At 39.3% G+C, this 20,512-nt stretch overlaps 1 protein-coding gene across 1 annotated transcript in view; it reads left to right on the plus strand.

Annotated features, from left to right (window-relative positions):
* The window catches only part of slc49a4 (solute carrier family 49 member 4), a 118,849-nt gene that overhangs the window by 29,672 nt on the left and 68,665 nt on the right, over positions 1–20,512 (plus strand). Inside the window, exons 3-4 of the mRNA XM_020931244.2 lie at positions 2,210–2,484; positions 6,453–6,582. Coding sequence (XP_020786903.1) covers positions 2,210–2,484; positions 6,453–6,582 — 405 coding nt within the window. The remainder of the gene's footprint in view (positions 1–2,209; positions 2,485–6,452; positions 6,583–20,512) is intronic.

Raw genomic sequence — 20,512 nt, forward strand, 5'->3', positions numbered from 1 at the left:
TCAGTGTTCTACAGTATGGCATTAATCGGAGTCAGAAAACATTTATATTGCCATTGTTAGTGAACCATATTAAAACACTAGTAATTTGCTCTGGCGATTAAAGGGCTCATATTACTTTATTTCTTTGAATCTGTTATAATGTTGTTTCCTTGTGTTTTGTTTCATTCACCCGTTTAACACACAAACCCTGAATATTTAGGCTGAGTTCTTCTCTCAAACAGAAAACACTATGTTCTACCTTGTGATGCCATGTGGTAATACAGGAAGTGCTCCACTGTGCTTTTAAACTCCATACAACTTCACTAGAATCATTCGGATAATTTCAGACCTGGAATTGCCAATTTCTTAGCCAGGGTGGCGTCACCTAGTGCCTCCGCTCAATTTCATTTCTCTCCAGCGACTAGGTCAGAAATCAAAATACACTAGACAGTTTCGCAAGAACCCTGGAAGTTGTAGACCGCGCACTGTCCAATCAGCGAAGAGCTGTGAAGCAGACAATTACATCACTGAGCATTCCAGCGCATTACATATGTCTTGACCAAATAGCAGAGATAGGTTGAATACAAAACGTACCCACCTACCGTCGAGGGAATGAATTGTAATGCTGCGGTCAGACGGTTTCCATAAAGTGAAACCGGCTGATGAATCAGGCTACCAATCTCTACCGAACTAAAGGTGAAAATTAGCTGTCTACTTGAAAACTACCACATCATTACATCACAGGGTAGAACAGAGGATTTTGAGCTTTGGAGATATAGACATTCTAATAATAAACGGTTACTCAAACGTGTGAATGAAACAAAACACAACTCCTGGTATGTTTTTGAGGAGGTAACAACATTATAACATGGCTAAAACCATTATAGGACCTTTAAAACTATGATAACAACAGTAGATGTCTTGGAATAGATATCGGATTGGATCATTTGTTTCTGGAACAGCACAGATATTGAATACCAATGCAGCATCTCTATGTGAAACTTCAATCTAACTTCAAAACCAAGACTTTGCCTCATAGTCTAGTTGCATCCTCCTTCCACTTCTCCTTCTCTTTCCTGCTGTGTGGCCTCTCTGTCCTCCTCACATCCTCTCCCTTCCCTACATTCCCTTTCCTCCTTCTCTTTGCTCCTCTCTCCTTCTCCTTCCTCTCCTCCTCTGTGATTCCTGTCCTCCATCGCCCGCTGTGTTGTGCTCATCTTTAGAGTCTTTCGTCAGGATCAATGGGGCGTGTGCAGTCCGCCCCAGTGCCAGTCTCGCTCAGGACAGGGGGTCTGGTGATGGGGAGAGGTCTCCTGCTGGTGACTGCAGATGTTTAGTCCTGCTTCTGTGTGTGCTTGATTTGTCCTCCTTGTTAGTAAGCATGAGATCTTGTGCCTCAAGATCTCGCAACATAAAATTACTACAAGCTTGGGCACTCGTGAGAAAATAATCTCGAGAGATTTTCCCCATGTGTTTATATTTGGGTTGGACAAAAAAAGTTAAGTGTTGGTAAAGCTGATACTTTGCTTACACTGGGGGTCTTCTGCCTGTATGCCTATGGCCATTATGACACCAGTTGCCATGGTGACTTGTGAAACACTGCCAAAGATTGTCTGAAAACTCAAGTAAAAATGCAAAATTGATTTAAACACATTTTCAGGAGCCTGTTATCAATACGAGCGTTCATGGGTGTCTTTAGGAGTTTCATTATCAGCAAAAAAGGTGAGAGTGACTGAAATGAAAAACTGTTGGCTGATGCTGACTTTAATGTAAATTGAGAGGGACTTGTTAAACAGAACAAATCTGCTCCAGCTAATGCAAAGCTTCAGACAGAGCAGTGCACTACACCCCCAGGGAATATTGATGACAGCTGCATGTATCAATTAAAAAAAATGTGAGGGCCAAAACTGTGAACTCAGCCATACTATAATATTTTTTTTGTATCAATACAGCTCATAAGATCAAAGTAAATCTGTAGTGTACTTTCTGCATCTAATTATAAAGTGTTTTATTGTCAGATAATCAGAAAGTGATAGTTCTGACTGCAAACCTTTTCTCTTGTCTCTGAGAGTTAAATGTTAAATGCATAAGGTAAGTGAGGAATAACTTTAGACCTCTGTAAATGATTTAAAATGGACTAATTCTGTTTTTCACATTTTTAAGACTCATCAGGTACAGTGCCTTTAAAATCCAATTCCAAACATATTTTCTCTCTCTCTCTCTGTTACAGGCTGATTCATGGAGGGCAGTTCCTGAACGGTTTGGCTGGTCCCACCATCATGAGCGCGGGGCCTTACCTCTCCACCACCTGGTTTGCTCCAGACCAAAGAGCCACCGCTACAGCCGTGGCATCGCTCTTCTGTTACCTGGGGGGCGCTGCGTCGTTCGTCGTGGGTCCTCTGGTGGTCCCTGCCCCAAACGACACTCAGCAGACGAGCTTTTGGAGAGCAGGGCCAGGCAGTGATACAAGCATTAGAGACAGGATACAGCTGGTTATGTACGCAGGTAAGGACAAGCTATTCTCCTCTACTGACAAACAATGTATGTCTGGATCAGTTTAAGACCAAAACTTCAAAATTTGGAAATAGCCACATAATGGAAACAGAGCTATTAGTTAAAGAAGACATACAGAGGTAGCAGTCTAAGCACAGACTTTTGGAAATCCATCAGTGATTATCATAGCAACCAAAGAGCCAATCCGGAGTGAGGCTGTTGAAGGTAACACCCCTTCCTGCCCGCACCGCAGCAGCAGTTACGGAAAGAGGTGTGACAGTTTTTCATTACAAAGTGAATTAGGTCGATTGACCATAGGTGACAGTAGGAACATAGATTGACCGGTAAATTTAGAGCTGGCGTGACGTTGAGAAACTGGTTGTTGGACTTACTGCAGAACTGAGAAGCCCCATTTCTTCATAGTGAGCTGCAGATTTTCATTCACTTGTTTTTTAATGATGAAAAGTTATCGATTAAGTGATATTTTTTAAACCTATGTCTGCTTGGGAATCAGATTTTTTAGCAGTGGGCGGAGATAGAGAGTACGTGAAAATGCAGGACAAAATATAGCTCTACTAAACTAAACCTGGATTAAATTAGAACACTACGCCAATATTGCAGTAAACTAGTTCTAAACTAGTTCTAAACCAGGACTAAACCAGGACTAAACGATGACTAAATATTGCTCTCTTCACTTTTACTCCTGAGTATAGCCCTAGTAGAATCCACTTGTCACTTGTACATGCACCACAGGTTAAAAGCACTGAGCCACTAAACAGGGGCACTCGGATCAATAACACATCATCTGAACATTTAGTCAATCAAGTCATGGGCCCGAAACATAATCGAGTGAACGAGAAGAGAGGGAGGTGATCCTAGACCAAAAAACTCCCCAAAACTCCAATTATAATCTTTGTGAGTGGCGCAGTGACGAGTGGATTGTGGAACAGTTATGCTTAAGTGGCTCAGAAAATTAAAAGCATGTTTGAAAAGAGAGAGAGAGACGACGTGTTTTGTTTAACCCGAGGTATGGGTTTATTAAATTCAAAGCCTGACATTCACTGCTCGAGGTCAGTAAATCCAGAATTTGGTGTTACAGTGAAATATGATGATAATAAATGGGACTAACTGGGTGTAATTATGGCTGGGGATTGAACAGATTTTATATTGTAACAGCAACTCTAATTTCCAACATAAGACCACTGCGTACTCTCTGCATTAAATTATAAAGCGCTTTATAGTCTCAGAATCAGGAAGTGTGCTGGTAGAATGATAGTTGTTCTTCCAAAGTCCATATTACACCTTCTTTGGCTCGATTTATAATGTTGTTTTCGCATCACAAAAATACCTGGAGTTATGTTTTTTCACATGTTTATCACACAAACATTGCATATTTTTAGACTTTAAAGTCTTCTCTAAAAAATATGACGCTCTCTTCCACCCTGTTAGCCAGGCTGGTGCCACCTAGTGCCTCCGCTCAATTTCATTTCTGTCCAGCAACAGGTCAAGAATTGGAATACACTAGATGGTTTGCAAGAACCCCAGAAGTTGTAGACCACGCACTAGGCAATCAGCAAAGAGCTGTGAAGCCATGACATCAAACTCAAGCACCTGTCTGGGTCCCTTTTGTGGTACAGCACAAAAGTAAACAAAGTGGTCAAGATGGATGTAGACAAACCCATACATTTTGTGTTGGTGATGATTCCCGAGATCGAGGATTTAAAGGTAGAACAAAGAGAATGTTTGGCGAATTTTATAAAGGGTAAAGATGTTATTGCCCTTCTTCCTACAAGATTTGGTAAAAGCTTAATATACCAGCTAGCGGCGCATTACATACGTCACAACCAAATAGCAGCGATTGGTTAAATATAAAAAGTACCCACTTATCGTCAAGCGAACGAATTCTATGCTGCGAGGTCAGACAGTTTCCACAAAGTAAAACTGGCTGATGAATCAGGCTACTGCCTTGTGATATCATGTAGTAATACAGGAAGTGCTCCACTGTGTTTTGAAACTCCATACACCTTCACAAGAATCATTTGGATAATTTCAGCCCTGGAATTGCCAATCTCTACTAAACTAAAGGTAAAAGGTAGCTGTTAACTTGAAAACTATCACCACATCACATCACAAGGAACAGAGCGTTTTGATCTGGAGATGTAGACAGACTAATAATACAGGATTACTCAAATGTGTGAATGAAACAAAACATAACTCCAAGTATGTTTTAGTGGAGGTGATAGCATTCTAACATGGCTTAAACCTCACAAGAGTCAATTTTGCATAATATATGACCTTTAAAAGCCAGTCCTGTTTATTTTCAGGAAATTTTGAAATCTCGACAGCCATTTCGTTGATGGGAAATACTGTGACGTCATTAGGACCTATATCTGTCTGGGTTTTGCAAGGTTACATTTTCCTCAATAAAAAGTTGTAATCGTACCAAAAATACAAAACTGGAACGGGACTGTGGCAGATCAGGAAAAAAAGCCTTTTTTTTCCTCTTCAGCTTCTTTTTTACTGGAAACTGGATTTGTTAATGGAACTAGATGGCGGTAATGCAACTATTGACTGTAAGCTGCCATTAAATTACCCAGAAGAAGAAGTAAAAGAACAACACTAAAAAGATTACTTCTGCCTGTGTGTTTGACGTGTGCATTTGTCAGTCAGTTTTATCAGCCATCATTACTCCACCTTTTTGTCACGTCGCTTGTTTGAAATTGTAAATATTCGTCTGCGACCTTTAGGGAAATGTCATGGATTTAATCTGGTAGTCCAACATGTTTCTGTGCGTTATCTCTGTCACCATGCTCTGTAGAGACTCCTGTTAATGCGATCTTGTGAAAATGTGTTTACTAAGACGTAGGCATGGTACAATATTGAAATTTGGTGTCACGATGATCATATATTATCATTAAAATAAATTGGGGTTCATGATTATATCACGATAATTATTAAAGATGCTTTTTTTGAGCAAATTCTATGAACTAGAGCTAAACCAGGACTAAATCCAGACTAAACCAGGACTGAAATAGTTCTAAACCAGCATTAAAATCATAATAAATTTGAGCTAATAGGGTTCAAACCCTAACAGGCTAAAACTTCATCAGAACTAAAACAGATCTTATAAATGCCTTTAAAGGGACAGTTCGGAATTTTCGACATAGGGCCTCATTTCCCAGTGAGCCAGAGTGTTAGAGACGTGTGGAGAGAAAATTCCATCCAGTCCTTGTATTTGCAGAGGTCATTGGTGCTAGGCTAGTGCATGTCAATGGCCATAGTTAGCCTGCCACTAAAAACAGTCTTACCCACTCCACAAAACACTCGAAACAAATCAGACATTACACCAGACTATCAATTTAAATGCCTGTGTTGATAGAATAATGTTTGAAATAAAACTCACCTTGGATGAATCGATGTCGAGGGACTATTTTCTCATATATCAGTCCGCCGCTGCCAGACTTTCTATCAGGAAGTACAACTCACTGCTGCTTCTCAGACATAAATCCTTCAAATGCAAGGCTGGTTTTATTTCTAAAATTATTCAGTTGACATAGATATTTACATCGACAGTCTGACGTCATAATAGATTTGCTTTGGGTGTATTATGGAGTGGGTAAGACTGTCTCCACATGTTTCCAACACTCTGGCTAACTAGGAAATGAGGCCCTATGTCCAAAATTCCAAATTGTTCCTTTAATGCATTACAACAACACATTTTTCAATAAACGAAAAGAGCTACACATTTTGTAATTGGACTAAACTACAATGACCATTACAGTTTATTATATCAAGAGGGGTTGTTCACACTTGTTCTGGTTTGGTCCTGGTTTGAGTCTAGTTTATCCCTGACTTGGTTTGGTCCTGTTCTAGTTTAGTCCTGGAGTCAGTAATCCAATATAGTCTTAAAATTGCACTGTTTCTTTTCACAGTAATTGCAACACTCTTTCTCTCCTCTCATCTCTCTCTCTCTCTCTCAGAGCTGGGTGCCATAGCTGTTCTCTTCGTGGCTGTTCTGCTGTACTTCCCGTCCCGCCCTCCTCTCCCTCCGAGTGTGGCGGCTGCGAGTCAGAGACTGAGCTACCGGAGCAGCATCTGCAGACTCCTCAGGTAAAATAAGAATACAATCAAAGGGTCAAAACACACTCTCAAAGTCAGCTCAAAGTCGCCCTCACAGAAGTGTGTTGGTGAAGTGTCCTTATTTTCACCCAGAGAAGAAAGAAGGGAGTGCTTTCAAGTTTAATACATTTAAAGATCCTATATTATGCAAAATTGACTCCTTTGAGGTTTTAGCCACGTTATAATGTTGGTTACCACTTCAGAAACCTGGAGTTGTTTGTTGGTTCATTCATACATGTTTGAGTAATCCTTTATTATTAGTCTGTCTACATCTCCAGCGCAAAATGCTTCGGCCCACCTTCTGATGTCACGTAATGGTAGTTTTCGAGTTTTTTGTTAGTTTTTGTTTAGTAGAGATTGGCAATTCCACAGCTGAAATCAACCAAATGATTCTAGTGACGATGTAAACACAGTGGAGTACTTCCTGTATTACCACATGATATATAACAAGGTTGAACAACTGTTTGCGAGAACTCCCAAACAATAAAAAAAAATTTAAATACTAAACAATAAAATGTAGCTTAATAACATTGTAGTAAATTAATCAAAGAAGCTGCTTTTTTTTTGCATCTCTCAAAGCAATCCTTATCTCTTTTGCATTGCTGAACTCTTAGTAAAAGTTGAATTCATGGGCTTTTCAGGGCAGTTTGTAGTTTGAAGTTCCTCTCTCCATCTGCTCTGAGCCTGTATAAAACCCAGTCCCTCTAGGTTCATTACTGGTTTATAATTTCACATATAAGCTGCTCCTCTGCATCTTTAAATCGAGGGTCAGTATGCTGCAGTCCAGTGGGTTTACAACTACAGAGAGATCAACTAAATATCAACTACTTTATTTAATAGATAGATAGATGGATAGACAGATGGGTACCGATATCATATAAGCAGCTCTTGAGGTCAAAATAAGTCCGATGCGAGCTGTCTGTGTCTGATTATAAAGTGTTATACTCTCAGGAATTGCACGTTAGCTTTACTGTGACGGCAAAAAACTGCACTGATCACTGAAAGTTGTGAAAACCGCTCATAAACTCATTACGGTGAATAATTAGGACGGTCTGAATGCATAAGGAATAACTCTGGACCGCTGCAAACTGTTTACAGTGAACTAGGTCAGTTTTTCAAGTTTATAAGACAGTAAAGGTATCACGTACAGCATCTTTAAATAAACACCACTTGGACTAATAGTTATCCATTTAGCCAATATAATTTAACTATCATAACATATAACAAAGCAGTGTAAATGCAAACAGTATGTAGCCTGTATTCTCTCTAAAAGAAATCACAGAAAGCCTCTCTGTTTGCATTTAATTATGATTTTTCTGATAAGCATTGCAATTGTGTTTGGATTTGCAATTTATTTTTTGTTTTAATTAAAGGATTCTCTTCAAAGTTTTAGAACCTAGGATTGACAAAAGACTGAAATCTGAAACTAATACTACAATTGCATTTCAGAACATGGGGTTAGCAGTTTTGAAGACAGGATATTTTGTTGTTTGTGGTGGAAATTATGGTACTTCAAAAATGAATCTTTCAGCCCTACTCTGGGGACGGGAGACTAAACCGGGCTGTAGCGGTCGCCTCCTCCTCGCATTGGGGCTTGGCTTTTTCTGACCCCCTTTAGTGAGAATATCTCCACTCCAATGCCAGGGATTCCTCTGGTCCCTGCCCTGGTCTCTGGAGCTGGTCTGATCCTAAACCAGGATTTGGTCCAGGATTTGGTCCAGGATTTGGGTCTGAACTAGGCCATCCAGACGAGAGCTATCACTGCTGTGGGGACAGATAGGCTCCAGTCCAGTGACCTGCTTAGAAGTCAAGTTTCTCTATATAGTAATATGAGAGGTTTCATTAAAGTTGCAGTATGTAACTTTTCTGCTGGAGGGTTTGCCATATTGATATCCAATTTGCCGTATTGATATCCAAATCTGTACAATATTTTCACGATATGCATCTCACAGTACAATATTTGTTGAGATATAAGAGAATTGTCAATATGCTACTTTAACCTTTTAAAGCTCCTTGATAAGACTTTGGTTCTGTCATAATCTAAAGAACTAAGATTTAAAAGTGCTTAATAACAGTTATTTCTTTATGTAGTCTGCTGAAATTTAGCAAAGGATCATGGTCTATGCAGTTCCCTCTGTATTTTTAGATATTGCTGCACCATAACTGCTAATTTAAGTAAAAAAAAAATAAAAAATTATTTGCAGAGGTCACTGGTGCTAGGCTAGCACTTGTCAATGGTCATAGTTAGCCTGCCACTAAAAACAGTCTTACCCACTCCACAAAACACCCGAGGCAAAACAATTATAACGCTAGACTGTTGATGTAAATGTCTGTGTTGATAGAATAATTATAGAAGTAAAACCACCTTGCATTTGAAGGATTTATGTCTGAGCAGCAGCAGCGAGTTGTACTTTCTGATAGAAAGCTTGGCAGTGATATATGAGAAAATAGTCCCTCAACATGTGACTATTCATGTGATGTAAGGTTAGTTTTATTTCAAACATTATTCTATCAACACAGGCATTTACATTGACAGTCTGGCGTAATAATTGATTTGCCTTGAGTGCTTTGTGGAGTGGGTAAGACTGTTTTTAGTGGCAGGCTAACTATGGCCATTGACATGCACTAGCCTAGCACCAGTGACCTCTGCAAATACAAGGACTGGATGGAATATTTGAAAAAGTGTCTCCACACGTCTCCAACACTCTGCCTTACTAGGAATTGAGGTCCTATGTCCAAAATTCCGAATTGCCCCTATAAGGTGTTACAACAACACATTTTTTAATAAATGAAAAGAGCTACACATTTTGTAATTGGACTCAACTACAATGACCATTACAGTATAAAATAAAATGTAATTTGGTATGTAGTGATGGTCTTTTGATGATACGATATCACGTTATCGCTTTTCCTGAAATGTTCCACAATCACCTTTAATTGAATAAATACAAGAAAAGTTTAATGCTATACTGTGGAACGTCTTAGGCAAAGCAGCATCTTCATAGAGACAAGCATCCATACCTTTGAACAATTTGCCACAATAGATTTCATAACAATGGCAGTGCTTTTTCAGATGAATAATAGCCTGAGGTACATTTGTGATTAGGTATTGAATTGAATAGTATTTTTACAATGAGGAATAAACAGCAGATGAATTAACAATTAAAGAAAATACAAACTTGTCCAGTCTTCTCCCATTGTGTTCAGCGAAGGTCTAAGAATATGTTTTCATTCACTAAATCGACTGAGAAGAAAAGTGATTGTTAAAAAGAATCAATTATCCTTGAAGTCTCACTCTTTCCCAAATTTCACGCACATTGCATCATCTGTTTCTTGTTTCATTGTTTCTTTAGACTTTTAGGATAATAAATGCAAGATTCTATTTTCTGTTTGGAAAGTTAGAAGAGTTAAATGGACGAAATTGTAATGACATATCAGGGGTTGAAAGTTGGGTTTATTCAGGCATGTCTCAATGGTTAGTGCTCCTGCCTCACAGCCAGAAGGTCTCAGGTTCAATTCCCAAACCTGCAAACCCTTAAACGTAAAAGTGCACCATGTTACTTTTCTGATCTAGGATCCGACAACTTCTGGTCACTGTGGATGTTATTGCTTTGACCAAAATGTTTCACAGTGTAGTTTTAAAGCTGCCTGTTTCTATGAAGACAAGCAGGTGACGCCACCATGCCAAGATACGGGTCAGATCTGTGGAGAGGCAACCCCTGCTCACAATAAAAAAGCATTAGGAGTATCGATGGTCTTTCAATTAAATTTTCTTAATCGATCGTTGGGAGAATTAATGATCAATTTTCAATTAATCATTAAGGTTTTTAGATTAGAATTATCATCATTATTATTACTATTACTAATCTGCATAAATAAACTCAACTTTTCAACATATAAAGCATAACCACTATAGAGCCACATCAGCCCATTTGACATTATAATGTGTTTAACGCAGCTTTGACACATTTGTTTACATTTTACAGAAACAAAAATTAACACCGCATGTCTAATTTGCATAAACTATAAGCCTGAAAAAAAAAACTAAACTCTTTCCTTGTGCACTGATGCGTTCAGCTTCTGTCGGACTAAAGGACACGACTCAGTGGAAAGTGTGTGTTCTTTCTACGACAGAGGAATGTTGATGATGATGGTGAGTCTGTTCTGTGTGTGTGTCGTGTTGAAGATGGTCCATGTTTTCAGAGATCAGACGTGTGCTGGTTCTTTATTTAACAGTCATTTCGCTCACTTTATTTATGTTGGTCACTTTATTTATTTTGGCTACTGTTGTGATGAAAAGACTGAAAAGTGTTTGTCTTTTGGATGCATGCACTCTCAACTTTATGTTGCAGTAACCGAGATTTATGCAGCATGACGAAACCGGGATACTCAAAAAAACCCAATCATACCCGGAACACTGATGTGCATATAAACACATTCACTGAGTGGTACGGTGATCTCCAAGGAGCCCAAACGTGGGACTGTGAGGCCACAACTCCAGTGTTTGCGCTGTCAGACGCAGCCTCGTCTCCTTACACTACGCTACACACAGCAACCTACATTCGGCTTGTAGATTAAAAATAAACATGATCGACGAAATTCTTAATGATCAGTTACCGATTAGTTGACTAATCATGCCCATCCCTAATTTAATAAAAACATGTATGTGAGTGAATGCAAGATAGATACATTTTATGATATAATGTGGAGCATTAAAGGCAAAACAGTAACATCTCCATGGAGAGGAGCGGGTAGCCGACCCTCCACCAGAAAAGTTACATAGTACAACTTTACTGTGGGCTGTGTGTACTATTTCATGATTTAGTTTGAACTGTTAACATCGCCCACTTAGCTCCTTTTTTCAGTCTTTTTGAACCATGACAGAGAAACAACGGCCTGCAATTGTTACAGACAGTTGCTTCCAAATGGTCCTCGTCCAACAATAAAGTGCCTGGTTGAACAAAAAGTACCCCTAGGCTTAGTTTCTCTATGGTTCTCATCCAACAAAATGCCTTTAAAATACATAATTGATATCCTTTAGTTTCATTAATCCCTCACCGTTTCATTACATCTCCATGGAGACAAGCAGTTGCCCACCCCTCCCCTTTCCTCTCCCTCCGTAAACAGCAAAAAAGTTGCATAGTGCGCCTTTAATTTAGATAACTAGGACAGTGTGTTATTATTCTCACCTATTTCACAGTTCCTCTTGGTGCAAATTTCTTATCCAGCTGCTCTTTCTCACTTGAGCTTGTTGTCGTCGTCATTGATCTTTGCCTCGCTCTCCAAGGACTCTGCTGGGGCCAATGTCAGCTGGTTTCTAAATGTTCCACCTGTCAAATGGGCTGCAGGGGGCGCTAATGGGCTCCAGAGTTGAAGATGAAGGTTAGCTTCTTTGGCGTTTGAAATACTTTTGCAGATGAGAAGAAGAGGGGCGATATTGATCCAAGGCAAGGTTAATGAAAAGACTGGAGGAATAGTGGGCCATCACAGCTTTATTACTGTCTGTGTCTCCACTCTTTGAGTCCAAGGCCAAAAGAATCGGACCAGACCGGACCAAAGACCGGACTGAGACTGCAAAGTGGAGTGCTACTTATCTTCTTTTCACATTTACAACTTTTGTTTCTTTTTAGGACTCTACAGTAGGAGATGTATTTACCTTGGTGACATGTTTTGGCTGCTAGCTACAAGCTATCTTCAGAGCTGTCACCGTATATAGCACCGTATATCAGCTGTTGTTATTTCCTGAGGTGTGGGAATGTGAGAAAGAAACATCAGGGAGACTCACCAGAGCTAAAAACAAAAAAGCAAAGCAGGAAAATCTAAAATCATCAGATCACTGTCAAAGAAATAACCACATTATAGATTAGAACCTAACCCGCTCGCCGCCATGTTCCAAATAAGAAGTCTTCATGGGCGTGCTTTGGTCTCCATCAGCTGTGGCTCCAATTGACTTTACACTGGAAAATTGTCACCCCTCTCTCTGTAACTCGTCATTTGGTCTTAAAATGTTTGCATTAACCTGCTGTGAATGATCCACATGTTTTTATTTGACTCTTTTGTCCATAAATAATTTCCTATTCCTAATACGGAACTCGACTCCAAATTCACCGTTATAAATGCCAGCATAGTGAGCTTCATTTGACTGGAGCCGAATGCTATGGGTGACGTCACACTCCCGTAGTCCACTTCTTTATAGAGTCTGTGATTGGAACGGGGCACGGGTCACAGAAGCTGAAAACAACAAGTTCAAACGCTGGATCAGGAAGGCGATTGAAATCAGAAAGCGATTCACAGACACCATCAACCGTGAAGGAGTGTTCTGCCTTTCACACACCTGGGACACACTTCTCCATTGACCAGCGGCCAACAGGAGGTGCGGTCTGTCTGAGTGCCCTGCCAGATCCATCAACCTGAACACGCCCACAGGAAGTAACAACAGCTGATAGAGGGCTCGAAATATGTCAGTACATTTCCTACCCTATTGTTTTTAAAAATGTAACCCTTACTTACTCATGAATTACTTGAGTGGACTTTGGGTTCTTTTACAGTGTACTAAACCTAAACTACTTATTAATTATTTTGGATCACAGTACAGCACATTTAATATTACACTAAGAGGTTACCAAAAGTAGATAGCCTACTAGGGACTAAATTAACACCAGACACAAAGTTGATGAAAAAATAACCCTCCCTTTCAGTAACAAAAAGTAAAATAAAAGTGCAAGTTTAAATGTTTTCAAGCTTCACCAAAAAAAACCTCAATTTCTTATTAACTAATCCTAATGCCGGCATCTAAATACATCCTATTTTGCAGGCCTGTATCGATTCTCAGGTATGTTGTGACCAAAGATTAGGGTCACTTCACTCAAAGAGCAAAATAAAATAAAAGCGGGGTACCTTGTGTAAACGTGTTAATCCTACCAGAATTGTCCAGGTCCATTTCTGTGGCATCCTCTTCTCCTCCGACAAAATGGTCCACACCCATTATTCTGAGTGTCACGGGCACTCAGAGGACTATCTGGGGTCCATCCCTCGTTGTCCAGTCTGGTAACAATTTACTGAAAGCTCCCTAGTACCGTGTGGTTGGTGAACAGCAGCCTACAGTCACCTTAATGAGGTTGATTTCTCAATTAGCCAGTAATAAGCGGCAAAAGCACAGTCTGCAAGTTTTGCATTGAAACTAACACTGTCTTTGACCGCAAATCACACACTCGTACTCACGATAGATTTTCTTAATGACAATCCACATACAAATCTTTACAAACTAGCAAAAATGAGACAACTTTTAGCTGTGGCTGTTCTCTCTCTCTACTCTCTCTTTGCGTGTTTTCCCACGAGAACTTACGTTACCTTCACAGACTATTTAAGAATAGGAAAGACACTTTACTCCTTGTACAGTATTGTAAATAAAATATTAATATTTCTTTTCCCTTTTTAGTTTTGGAAAATATGTTTTTAACCATGACATGAACTATATATTTAAATTATACTTGAATGAAGAATGAAATAAAATGAATAGTCTATTTTAAGCTTTTGTAACTATGAAATAGATTTTTGCAAATGTACTTTTAACACATGGATTTTTATCTGGGGTACAAAAATAAGTTGCAAAATGTTACTCACTGTGGAAAGTAGTCCCGATCACGATAGTTATAGTTGTTTGCCTTCTCATTTACCTTCTCAAAGGTATATTTGTGGTGATTCGTGCATGTTTGAGCAATCCTTAATCGCCATTTTCATGATCAACTCAGATTTTTACCACAACAGATACCCGCCCCCTGCTGTGCACTTACTTCATTCTCCAATTTTATTTTCTTAATCATGATAAGATTCGGCAACGTCACACAGTCATTATGGTAGAAATTAAATGTTTATGGTGACGTCTGGTCCCATTGGGCACCACAGTTTTCTAACGCAGATGTCAGCGCACTTGTTTCTATTATTAAGTCATTTTAGATGAATATTGTGATTAAAAATGTCCAAATAATAACAAACTGATCCACGGGTGTCATAGATTGTAACTGAATAGCAGACACAAGCACAGTAGATCTGTAAAATCCCTTTTTGTTATTTGATCAAAGGGAACTAACAAGCTCTTGGGCATGCGAAACATAAAGGTAAAGTTATAACCCACTTCTTCTCAGTCAAATCTATCATTTAAGGAAGCATCAGGATCAGTTTCTACGCTAAACCCACAAAAGGGAATTGTCAAAACCCGACAAATAATTTTTCTGCTTATTTTACAATCCCTCCAGACACCAGCTTTACTTCTCTTTATATTTACCTAAAACAATATTATGGTATTTATAATCAGATTTTCTTCTGTGCAGAGCTTGTTACCACTTATAATGAGAGCAGATCAGACAGCAGAGGCCAAGAGTCAGAGCTTCACAGCGAGCCCAGCCATTCGTTTGTTCTTCAAAGGGTTCAGACATAGCCTCAGTTGAAACTCTCACACAAAAAGGCCATACACTCTTCGGGATTAGAACCCAGAACCCTCTGAGTACTGTGCCATTCACTTGTAATTGCCCTAAACTTGAAATAGCTAATTGAATGTTTGACACGGCAAAAAAGAGAATTCAAAGTTAAAACTGCCTCACAATTTTAACACAGACATTTCGTGACACCGGCTTTGTTAGACATGTCTTATTTGAACAGAACAAAGAAATGGCTATGGTTTGTTATTTCATTATAAAACATTTTTTGTGACAGCTTACAGTTTGGAAGTTTTACCAGATTTGCCTTTGGACTTCATTGCAACTTAAAATCCATCATCCCACTGCAGCTCAGAGGGAGGGAGGAGGAGAGGGAGAGGAAGGGGGAGAGAGAGGGGGAAGGTATCTGCAGTTCACAGCTCTCAGGTTCATTCCAGGCGTGTGCTCCTTCACCGTCCATTCACTAAGAGAAACATGTCCCTGTGTGACACAAGAAGACAGGACCTGCATTTTAAATAGACATATCAAAGACCATAAGAAAACACCAGAGCTTAAGGGGATTTTATGTAAGATTTTAAATGTCATAAACTTGACCTTTGTGTCTCCAGATATGAGATAGACGTGTTCAAACCAAATTGAGCTAATGCTGATTTAGTCTTAATTACAAAAACGTTGGACATTTGGGGTTTCAGAAAGCAGAATGAGCCTCACATGAGTCTTTCATTTGGGTTGCCAGGTTCAGTGCTGAAATCCAGTTGGTTTAAACCCAAAACGCCTCTCTTTGATCTGAATAGTCACTCCCTAAACCCCGACAGCTGAAGCCAGTCATAGGTCAGTGCTAGTGCGGCCTCTGCAGCTCAAGGAGGGAATTCTGGAGGTTCTGAGCTTTCACGAGCCATGCCCTGTCTATATACTGAGAATGAAAAAAGCTTCTCTATTCAAATTAAGGTACTGGCAACTCAGGTTCAGTTGTGGTTGTAGTACCTTTTTTAATAGTAACAGCAGAATGCATACATTTCCTTTAAAGGTGCACTATGTCACTTTTTGGTGTGGGGTCCGTCACCTGCTTGTTTCTATGGAAATACCATTGCTCTGCCTGGAATGTTCCACAGTATGACATTACCTACTAGCTTTACCTTAATTTATCCAAATACAGGTGGATTTATAGCTCAAAATACATAGAAAAATGGGCATTCTGACTGTAAGCAGGGTCTCCTCTCCACAGATCTGACCTGTAGCTTGGTCTGGTTTGGTCTCCATGAAGATAAAAAAGTTTAATACATACTGTGAAACATTCCAGACAAAGCAATACAACAAATTTCCATGGAAACAAGCATTTGATGGACCCTCCACCAGAAAAGTTACACAATGTGTATAATACAATATTGCTTTACTGTGTGGCAGCTCCACTTAAAAGTTACATTTCAAGTTTGGAAACATGTAGGGTGACCAGATTTTCAATATAAAAAACTGGAACAAACCCGTTTTTTTTTGGTGGCTGGTAATAATAAAATTGTGAAACTAGTGTGTAATTAAGAAAATTTGTTCTATACATGGCACATTCATGACTAACTTGTGTCTGTATAGTCATATTTTCTTTGTGTTTTGATCATTTTTAAGCATGATTTTCTTTATTTTACTTAGACAAATTACAACGTATGCCTCTCTTTACTGTTGGCAGGTATCAAATTGGTTAAAAATATGGACATCTGGGACATTTCTTGTATAAAACTGGGACAAATCACTGGTTTTGGATAAATCTGTAGGGACAGGGGACACAGGGCTCAGAACTTGGACTGTCCCAGGTAAATAGAGACGCCTGGTCATCCTAGTTACATGAATATTCAACTATACATTATTCACTATTCAGAATTCAGTTTCTCTTTTCAACATGTCAATAGTATCTATGTTTTCCTTCTCTCTACACTCAAATTTGACATTGTGACATCTGTAGTCTGCAAACAACAGTAATAATGCATGAGTCTCTCCCTCAGTTGTGTATTGAGGCTTAATCACACAGTTAGCGCTGTGCAGCTAGCATTGATTGGAGTACGTCAGCGCGTTAGCTCCGAGGTGATTAGTGCTAGCGTCCATGCTGATTGTAAACGGCATGCTGCTGATTGGAAGACCAGTACGGGCTCCATAGAGGTGAGCGTCAAGTGAAAAAATGCATACACACAGAGACGGGATTTGAATTCACAACAAAAAGACAGAATTGGCTGCAGAAGAGTGGAGATGTAATGTGTAAAATCCACTGACCCTATAGAAGGCTTGAGAATATGACGGAAAAACAAACATTGTCTTCTTATTCATTTATCCTGGTTTATTTTCTGAAAAATATTATTTTCCTAACATAAACAATACAGATTTATACATAGTCAAATTTCTTAGTCCTGGTTTAGTCCTGTTTCAAATAGTCAGATTTCTTCCTCCAAAGTTTGAACTCCAAACCACAGTCTTCTCTCAAATGTTAAAGGGCCAATTTTACGTTATTTTTAGTCCTGGTTTAGTCCTGGGTTAGACCTGGTTTAGTCCTGGTTTAAATAGTCAAATTTCTTTCTCCAAAATCTGAACTCCAAACCACAGTCTTCTCTTAAATGTTAAAGGGCAAATTTTACTCTATTTTTAGTCCTGGTTTAGTCCTGGGTTAGACCTGTGTTAGACCTGTTTAGTTCTGATTTAGGCCTGTTTTAGTTCTGATTTAGTCCTGGGTTAGACCTGGTTTAGTCCTGGCTTAGTCCTGACTTCTTTTCTCAAATGTTGAAGGGCCAATTTTATGCTATTTTTGGATCTATGTTAAAATGTTGTTTCCTTATCAAAAACATGCCTGGTTTAGTACTGAGTTGGACCTCTGGTAGACCTGGTTTAGTCCTGGGTTGGACCTCTGTTAGACCTGGTTTAGTCCTGGGTTGGACCTCTGTTAGTCCTGGTTTAGTCCAGGTTTAAATAGTCAAATTTCTTCCTCCAAAGTCTGAACTTCAAACCACAGTCTTCTCTCAAATGTTAAAGGACCAACGTTATAATGTTGTTTCCTCATCACAAACATACCTGGAGTTGTGTTTGGTTTCATGCACATATGTTAAACACTCAAACCCTGCATATTTAGGCTCATTTCTTCTCTCAAACAAAAAACACTTCCACCTTGTGATGTCATACGGTAATACAGGAAGTGCTCCACTGAGTTTTTGAACTCCATACACCTTCACTAGAATCATTTGGATCTTTTCAACCACGGAATTGTCCATTTCTACTGAACAAAAAGGTAAAAAGTAGCTGTTAACTTGAAAACTGCTTCATGACATCACAAGGTGGAACGGAGCATTTTGATAAAGAATTACTCAAACATGTGTGAATGAAACAAAACACAGGTCCAGGTATGTCCTAAAGCGCTAAAGAGTCAATTTTGCATAATGTCGGACCTTTAAAATATTATAATTTCAAGTATTTTCCACTAATCCAGATACAGATTTCCGCAGTGTAGTTTCCTGTGCGTTTGTATAATAGTGAGTAAAAATAAACAGACAAATAGCATTAGTGCCTGGAGGAGAGCAGCGTTAGCCTGAAGCGCTTTTCCTCACTCGGGAATGAAACCTTTTATCTCCGTGTGGTCCTGGATCCGCACATGACACGATAAACAACCATTATTTTCTCCCCTTTTCCTGTTTGTGTTTGAGATATTCTTGTAGGCTTATAGTTATTTGGGGAATACTGCATAAGTAGAGGTGTACTCAAGTGCTTTACATGTTTACACAGTATGGTATTGTCTATCTTGCAAATTTTCAACGAATTCATTGCTTAAAAATACCTTGAAAAACAATACAGTCTTACTATGATTGTGCTTGCCTCTCCAAAGATCTGACCTGTAACTTGGCCTGGTGGCGTCACTTGCTTGTCTCCATGGATACGTTTGGTTCCTGGTGTTTTTATTTCAGTATTTTGTCCGTGAAGAGAGTCCGATACTTAAAGTTGAGCATCGTGAGCTTCATTTGACTGGAACAGAACGCTATGGCTGATGTTACAGTCTCTTAGTCCACTTTTTTGTAACATCTCCATGGAGACAAATAACTTTCTGGATGTGTAAGAGGTTTGTGGAGATGCAAGCTCGCTAAGTATAAGGACACCTGTTTATCTCAACTTTTCATTGCAATAACCACAACAAAAAACAAACACAACAAAGTACACTACTGGTCAAAAGTTTTAGAACACCACACTTTTTCCATTTTTTTATGGTTTACTGTTGACCAAAACTTATTCTAAACTTTTGATTCATGAAAGTGTCCACCTTTGGCAGATATAACAGCTGAACAAACTTGTGGCTCGTTCTTTCTACAATAGAAATCAAATATTGTTCAGAAAGTTCTTCCCAAGTCTGTTGCAGAAGTTTCCATAAATGTGTGGCACTTGTAGGTTGCTTGGTTTTCACTCTTCTGTCCAGTTCATCTCAAAACCAATGGGAGCAATGAGATTTGCTCGACTTGAATTGCAATAAATAACTGGAAAAATTAGGATGTTCTAAAACTTTTGACCGGTTGTGTACATGCTTTTCTTTTCTTTTAGTTTTTTAGTTTGGCTAAAAAGTTACATACTGTGACTTTAAGACTGTATACTTAGGGGATTTTTTCCCCCCAAAAATAACGATATATAGGCCATCTCTGGATCCTAAAATATCGCGACCAGCATCTGCATGGGAAAAAAAAACATTGGATGATTTCTCCATTTTAGTCCTGGTTTAGTCCTGAGTTAGACCTGGTTTAGTCCTAGGTTAGACCTGGTTTAGTGCTGGTTTAGACCTGGTTTAGTCCTAGGTTAGACCTGGTTTAGTGCTGGTTTAGTCCTGGTTTAGACCTGGTTTAGTCCTGGTTTAGACCTGGTTTAGACCTGGTTTAGACCTGGTTTAGTCCAGGTTTAGTCCAGCTCTTCTCAGATAGTTCTGCGTTTGGTATGCTTCAAAGATGGATCAAGCAAGTAGCATTAGTGAACCTTTAGTCCTGAGTTAGATCTGGTTTAGTCCTGGATTAGACCTGGTTTAGACCTTGTTTAGACCTGGTTTAAACTTGGTTTAGACCTGGTTTATACCTGGTTTAGTCCTGATTTAGTCCAGCTCTCCTCAGATAGTTCTGCATTTGGTATGCATCAAAGGCTGACCAAGCAAGAAGTATTAGTGAACCTTTAGTCCTGGGTTAGACCTGGTTTAGTCCTGGTTTAGTCCTGGTTTAGACCTGGTTTAGACCTGGTTAGTCCTGGTTTAGTCCTGGTTTAGTCCTGGTTTAGTTCAGCTCTTCTCAGATAGTTCTGCGTTGGTATGCATCAAAGGTGGACGAAGTAAGCAGTATTAGTGAACCTTTAGTCCTGGTTTAGTCCTGGTTTAATTCTGATTTAGTCCAGCTCTTCTCAGGTAGTTCTGCATTTGGTATGCATCACAGGTGGACCAAGCAAGCAGTATAAACCTTTAGTCCTGAGTTAGACTTGGTTCAGACCTGGGTTAG

Source organism: Boleophthalmus pectinirostris, unplaced genomic scaffold, assembly GCF_026225935.1.
Source record: "Boleophthalmus pectinirostris isolate CB_2022bp ecotype Guang Dong unplaced genomic scaffold, ASM2622593v1 HiC_scaffold_1, whole genome shotgun sequence".
Lineage (NCBI taxonomy): Eukaryota > Metazoa > Chordata > Actinopteri > Gobiiformes > Gobiidae > Boleophthalmus > Boleophthalmus pectinirostris.